At 40.2% G+C, this 7,067-nt stretch overlaps 1 protein-coding gene across 2 annotated transcripts; it reads right to left on the reverse strand.

Annotated features, from left to right (window-relative positions):
• Nucleotides 1-1,384: 1,384 nt before the first annotated feature.
• NANOG (Nanog homeobox) lies at nt 1,385-6,524 on the reverse strand. Of its 2 annotated transcripts, none has more exons than XM_027543519.1 (4): nt 6,208-6,524; nt 3,726-3,988; nt 2,484-2,570; nt 1,385-2,337 (listed from the first exon to the last, which is right to left on the reverse strand). In XM_027543519.1, the coding sequence occupies exons 1-4, from the start codon at nt 6,341-6,343 to the stop codon at nt 1,921-1,923; spliced, it is 903 nt and encodes a 300-aa protein (XP_027399320.1). In that variant the 5' UTR covers nt 6,344-6,524; the 3' UTR covers nt 1,385-1,920. The 2 variants fall into 2 exon arrangements, with proteins under 2 accessions (XP_027399320.1, XP_027399321.1); XM_027543520.1 differs by having other exon boundaries at nt 1,921-2,292; nt 6,208-6,343.
• Between the last annotated feature and the right edge of the window lie 543 nt (nt 6,525-7,067).

The raw sequence follows: 7,067 nt of genomic DNA on the forward strand, positions 1-7,067 counted from the left end.
GCCAAGAATTTTGTAAATGTTACAGTGAGTGATGATACAATCAATCAGTGCTTTCTATTTCCATTATCTACTTGGTTAAATATGCTGCTTGGCACAAAATCCACATATCTGCCAGTCAAAAAGAATGTTGCATTGAACTTTGGTATTGGCAGAAATTTTCAGACTTCCTCTTTTAGTCAAATGTCTAAACTCATTGGGTTGGACAGTATGATAGATCAACATTGGAAAACTAGGGGAACCACGAGGAAGATAAGAAAACCACTGTGGTTATTCCCACCAATGCTCTGTGGTAACCTAAATAGGAAGGAAATGCAAAAAAAAAAAAAAAAAAGGTGGGGGATATATATATATATGTATATCAGAGAAGGCAATGGCACCCCACTCCAGTACTTTTGCCTGGAAAATCCTATGGATGGAGGAGCCTGGTAGGCTGCAGTCCATGGGGTCGCTAGAGTCGGAAACGACTGAGCAACTTCACTTTCACTTTTCACTTTCATGCATTGGAGAAGGAAATGGCAACCCACTCCAGTGTTCTTGCCTGGAGAATCTCAGGGACAGGGAAGCCTGGTGGGCTGCCGTCTATGGGGTCGCAGAGTTGGACACGACTGAAGCGACTTAGCAGTATATATATATATACACACACACATATATATATACACACACATATATATATACACACACATATATATATATATACACACACATATATATAGCTGATTTACCTTGCTAGTACAGGAAACTAGCACAACATTGTAAAGCAGCTATACCCCAATAAAAATTAATTTTAAAGAATCATTCTTAAGTTCACATAAAAAATAAAAATAAACTCAACTCTAACAGTTGTTTCTGGCAGAAGAGCAGTCACCTGTCATTTGTTACAGGAGAGCTTCCAATTCCACCTCTTCCCATCCTCCCTCATCTCCCTCCATTGCCCATCACTTAGCTTCTTTACAAACCTTTGCTCCAGATCTTCCAGATGTGGCATTCCTCCTTAACTGCAAACCACAGATTTCATTGTTTCAATACTATATACACTGAAAGGAAATAAGCTTGTTCAGGTTTAATTAATACATCACCTAATATTGTGTATCTGGTTACCTTTTTTTTACTCACTTCTAGTCTCCTGGATGCCTAGAGAAGATTAGTTTATTCCCTTCCATATCAAAAAACATTTCCATGTTGATCTCCCTGGTGGTCCAGTGGCTAAGACTGCGAGCTCCCAAGGCAGGGGGCCTGGGATTCAATCTCTGGTCGGGGAACTAGATCCCACATGCCGCAACTAAGACCCAACACAGCCAAAAAAAAAAAAAAAGTTTTCCATGTTTAGTCAAATTTTTAACTCTTTGAATCACTGTGTGAAATCAGTGAGAGACAACTAAATGTAAAATGGCTATTTTTTATTTGTACTTCAACAAACCAGCCAAACTGGTACTATTTATGATGTGGCAAAATACAAAATATCGTTCTCCAAAAAGTGATGAACAAATTAGGCGTTGTAGTAAGCTAAAAGGGGTGGAGGAAATCAGTAAAGCACTCTTCATCTTAAGGACTGGGACTCTTAGCAAGTAAAGCCTCCCTATCCCAGAAAATATGAAAAATCCTCATCATACGTCTTTGTACTTTTGCCCCCTGTGCTTAAAGTTAGATTCTAGATCCTAAAAGTATCCAAAATATTATATATTATATCCAAAGTACTATAATCGAGTTATCTATAGCCAGACACCTTTTGTCATGTTATACAATGCTTCTGAAACCTCTTACTGGACTCATTACCCTTCCCTCAAATTGACACAGAAGGTATAGTGAAAAGCAGCTTACTAAGGGGAAGTGGTACAGAATTCTAGAATGAGAAAAAAATCTAGAGAATACACAGTCTCTGCTCACATTAAGATCCCATACAATAGCCGTCACAAATAGACGTTACAAATCTTCAGGCTGTATGTTGAGAGGGTAGTTTGGGAATAAATCAGTGATTTGCTGCTGGGAATTGAAATACTTGACAGTTTGCTGTATAACGTTATAATTTTCCCCAGCAGTTCCCAGGTTGGCCTCCAAATCACAGACGGGAGAATTCTGCTGGAGCTGGATCCCGGGCTGCAGGAATTCCTCCATGTAGTTGTTGAACTGATTGTTCCAAGGCTGGTTATTCCAGGCTTGGGGGCACCAGGCCTGACTGTTCCAGGAGTGGTTGCTCCAAGACTGACTGTTCCAGCTCTGGTTGCTCCACGTGGGGTTATTCCAGGTCTGGTTACCCCACATGGGCAGGTTTCCAGGAGAGTTCACCAAACACCCCTGGTGGTAGGAATAGAAGCCTGGGTATTCTGCCATTGCTGGCCCCTTTTGAAAAAAGAAGAATGGATTAACTGAAAAAGTACTTGTAAGTTCAGAATTGTCCGTGGTTGGGATTGCATGCTACAGCAATAGACAGAACTAAAAACTCTTTGTTAGGAAAAAGCAGAACAATTTAAGTTTTCTGTTATTACCTGAGGCATGCCATTGCTATTCCTCGGCCAGTTGTTTTTCTGCCATTTCTTACATTTCATTCTCTGGTTCTGGAACCAGGTCTTCACCTGACAAGGAAAAGATAACCGGAAAAAGTTTAAGATATTAGTAGGGACCTCCGATCTTCCAATGCAGGGGGCATGCGTTCAGTCCCTGGTCAGGGAGCTAAGATCCCGTGTGCTGCATGGCCAAACCGCACCCCCTCCAAAACCCACAAATAAATTTAAAAATAAAATATTAGTAATGCAGGATGTATTGATAGTAGGAACCAAAGAATATTAAGGTTTGGTTTTTTTTCTGATAGCTACAACTATCTCAAACTTGAAACAAAAATTCTGATTACCAGACTCTTAAATCCTGAATCTGGGTGAATTTTAAGCCTTTCAAGTCAGTTGGCTTTTTTAATAAACTTATGATTAATAAACTTAACCAGTTGGATACACTGAGAGTATGGCTAGGAGGCTATGGCTATGAACTAGGAGGTTCACATTTAAATGTCTACCCATACTGTTCATTAGTCACAGTTAAAAGTAACTTGTTTGCAATAATACGCCCCCCTTCCATACTAGTACATTTACATTTAATATGATAATGGTATGTTAATTCAAGAATGATGAAACATACTTCACAAGGACAACTATACAAAAAGTTAAGATCATTTGATAGAGGACTTTTCCAAGTATGGTACCAGAGATAGAAAACCATTTGCCTGAATAAACTAGCCAATAAATATATGAAAAATGATTAACTTCATCAGTAATCAGATGTATAGATAAAACATGCAACTTTAATTTTAATGAGAACCAGTGGTTGGCTAGGACTCTTCTAACTCAAGATGATAGAAGTGTGTTTTTCCTTTGTTTAAGGGAAAATTGGAAACTTTTTCACAATTTTAGCTTAACATGGGAAATGGTTTAATAAATTATGACACATTTGCAATAGATATTTAATGAAAGAAAGATGGTCACAAAACACATTACAAAAAGATTCCATTTTCATTAAAAACTAACTTATTTGTAGAGGTGCATAAATATTCCTTTTTTTCCAAAAAATTTATCTTAGTTGTGTGGGATCTTAGTTGTGACATGTGGGAGGATCTAGTTCCCTGACCAAGAATCGAACCCAGGCCCCCTTCACTGGCAGTGCTGCGTCTGAGCCACTGGACCACCAGGGAAATCCCTTATTTTTTATTTCTTATTGCACAGACAACAAAACAACTGTACCTGCTTGTAGCTGAGGTTCAAGATGTTGGAAAGTTCTTGCATTTGCTGGAGACTGAGGTATTTCTGCCTCTGAAATCTGTCATTGAGCACACACAGCTGGGTCTGCGAGAACACAGTTCTAATCTTTTGTTTCTTGACCGGGACCGTCTCTTCCTTCTCTGTGCTCTCCTCCACAGACGGGGACAGTGGTTTCACTCTGGGGCTTGTGGAAGAATCAGGACTGTCCTGAATAAGCAGATCCATGGAGGAGGGAAGAGGAGAGACTGTTGGGAATAAAACAACACTTTTCTCTAAAACTTCAAATATTAAAAATGCATTGTTTTCAAAGCACTATTATAAGTCCTCAGAGCGAGATGGTAGGTAATAACTTTATTCTTAAGCGATCCTGAACACTCTACCAAGTTTTGCACAAAAAACATTTTACATGTAATAGACATGGTTAATATCATGTGTTGCTGGGAAGCAGTTTTGTTCAATAGCTAAGTCCTGTCCAGACTCTGCGACCCTGTGGACTGCAGCTCACCAGTTTCCCCTGTCCTGGGTGGAAAGCAATGGGGGACTCAAACCTCTTTGATAAAACAGATGACCCAGATTCTTGGGGACCCTATAGAATTAACAGTTTACTACCCAGTCTTAATACCAGGACTGTCAGAAAATGTGAATTCCAATAAACTCCTATTGCAACCCAGACCTTGGTTAGCTCTGTGGTCTCATTTCCAGGAATCCCTTCCTCATAGAGTTTGGTTTTTTTTTCGGTTTGGTTTGGCAATTGGGCCAAGCTTATCATAGTTTTTTTTTTTTTTTTTTAATGAAATATGCTTACTGTGTAATATGTAAATCGCAGGTGTACAATATAGTTATTTACAATTTTTAAAGGTTATACTCCATGTATAATTATAAAATATTTGCTATCTTTCCCACGTTGTATATCTCATGGAGTTTCCCCATTGATTAATATGATGCAACAGGCAGAAAATTTAGAAATAACAAAACAAGGTAACAGACAACAATTGTCTAGCACAGGGCTTGACATATATTATCGACTTTGTAACTGAGAATTTATTTCCTGTATTAGATTTATTTGTACAGAGGTATTCCCAGTGCTCAACTCGAATTCTACCCTTGTCATGGAATAAATGGACAGGCCTTAAACAGCAACAACTACAAAAAAAAAAAAAAAAAAGATCACAATTTCACAAGTAGGAAGGTCTTCAACTCATGACTAGAGGTGAGGAGTGTCTTAAAAATCATCTAGGATTTCCCTGGTGGTCCAGTGGTTAAGACTCTCTGCACTTCCAATGCAGGGTGCAGGCTTCGATCCCCGGTTAAATAAAGATCCCACACAGCGAGGGGCTTGGTCTAACAAAAATTTTTTTTAATCATTTTTACAAATGTGCGCTTAGCTTACTAGGAGGATATGCCCACTTGCTTGTATTAAGTGCTGTATTTTCAATCTGTGAAATTATAAAAGGATACTAACACAAAATTTAGGAAAATGGGGTTAACATTAAAATCCAACACTCAAATATCGCAGTTGGGACATCTTGCCTCAAATACAGCAATTATTTTAATTATTCCCTTCTCCACAACCGAGTTCTACAGTTGTAATCAAATAGTTCTTTGGCTGTCTTACACCATAAATGTTAAAAATCGCATTCCTGGGTAAATGGCTAGTGTTAACTTTTTATTTTTAATAATGACTGCCAAATTGATTTCCCAAAAAGGTGGTGCTGTCTTTACAGTATCCTGAGCATCTCTTACATTCACAGTCACCAGTTAGATGCTTAAGTACTAGAGCATAGATTTTGAAGCCAAACTGGATTTCAGATCTGAACTCTTAACCACTTAGGCCGTCTATTAAACCTTCTGGAATCATTCACCATAAAGGCAGGTGAACACTTACTTCCCCTGGATTTAGGAGACCTGAGCATACCAGGTGCTTACAAACTACCCAGTAATATCCAGACATCCAGAGGTTAGGAGAAGACACAACGGCTACTTGTATAGTAGAAAGGTGAGATATTTCCAAAAGGTGCGTTTCGGATCATTAACGATGCCATCTCTAGCACACCTTGAATAGACAGACCGAAAAGGTGATGCTCACCCGTACCAAGCGGTGATGTTCCTACTTCTGGCTTAGCAGTAACATTTACTGTTACTGGGTGCTCCGCATGATGCTAAGATTTTACACATCAGTGTACCACATTGCATTTGCCTATGCACCTAAACTCTCAAATGCACCATATACATTTGAACTGCTCCTCCCGGGTCCCCCGTCTCTCGGTCCACAGATCCTGACGCCTGAGACACCGGGGAAAGCGCACGACCCCATCAGATTACAGTTGGAAAAGAGGTGTCGAGAGGATTAACAGATGACACCTGCTTATATTGATGGGCTCAAGAGGGAGACAAATGACCTTCAGTCCCTTCTTTCTCTTTCCCTGAAGGAACTTAGCCCCTCAAGGGTTCGGTATTTTCTTACCAGTGTCCGTGTCGAGGGTGTCAGCAGATGACGTTTGCAAGGACACGTAACTTTCTTCAGGCATGGGTGAAGATTCCCTAGAGTTGGATGCTTCGGGGCCAAGCAGGCTTTGGGGACAAGCTGGGCCCACACTCATGTTGCTGAGTTGAAGGAGAAGGAAAAAACCTAAGAGGTAGATGCTAGGAAAAGTCCAGGCCTAAGAATCTAGGTAGAAGAAACTTAGAGAAAGGTGAAGATCTCCGGGTGTGAAAGTATTTATTTAAAAAAGACGGAATGAAAGGAGTCACCTGTAAGATAAGAGCCATCCAGTCCAATGTAGGAAAATGAAAATAGAGGCTCTACATTTATAAGTAAGGCTCAACCATACTTGGCCCCGCCCCTCCTGGCAACCCCACGCCCACACACACCCTTGCGAATTCCCAGTTAATCCCGTCTGCCAGTCTCACCAAGGCCATTGTAATGCAAAAGAGAGTTGCAGAGTAACCCAGACCCGGTGGGGAACTGGGGAACTAGGACCTCGGAAACGGGAAACACAATGAACCCGGCAATGAGATACTCCTAGCTTCACCTTCTTTCCACCTTTTAAAAGTCAAAGATGCATCTCCTGTGGCCACCTATGGTGATTGAAACTCTCACTGGGACAATTAATTCCCTTGACTCGAGCCCCCCTTAGGGTCTCGAAATCAGGCTAGTTTATGGCAAAAACTGCAACTAACTCCATTTTCCTCTTTGGTTCACTCTAAGGTCACAGTAAAACACATGGAATGTTAAGGCATCAGCTGATGTTAAAAAATTGTACTTGTTTTCAACCCCCACCTAACTTCCGTCTTGGTTTTTGGCTTTCAGAAAAACCACCAAGT

This window comes from Bos indicus x Bos taurus, chromosome 5 (assembly GCF_003369695.1).
Source record: "Bos indicus x Bos taurus breed Angus x Brahman F1 hybrid chromosome 5, Bos_hybrid_MaternalHap_v2.0, whole genome shotgun sequence".
Classification (NCBI taxonomy): Eukaryota; Metazoa; Chordata; class Mammalia; order Artiodactyla; family Bovidae; genus Bos; species Bos indicus x Bos taurus.

What these genes read in the sequence shown, in the direction of transcription:
- NANOG (XM_027543519.1), bottom strand. Translation starts at nt 6,343, where the DNA reads ATGAGTGTGGGCCCAGCTTGTCCCCAAAGCCTGCTTGGCCCCGAAGCA. An exon ending in TGAACCTCAGCTACAAGCAG is followed by an intron (nt 2,571 to 3,725) that starts GTACAGTTGTTT and finishes TTTCCTTGTCAG; the next exon opens with GTGAAGACCTGGTTCCAGAA. An exon ending in ATAGCAATGGCATGCCTCAG is followed by an intron (nt 2,338 to 2,483) that starts GTAATAACAGAA and finishes TTTTTTCAAAAG; the next exon opens with GGGCCAGCAATGGCAGAATA.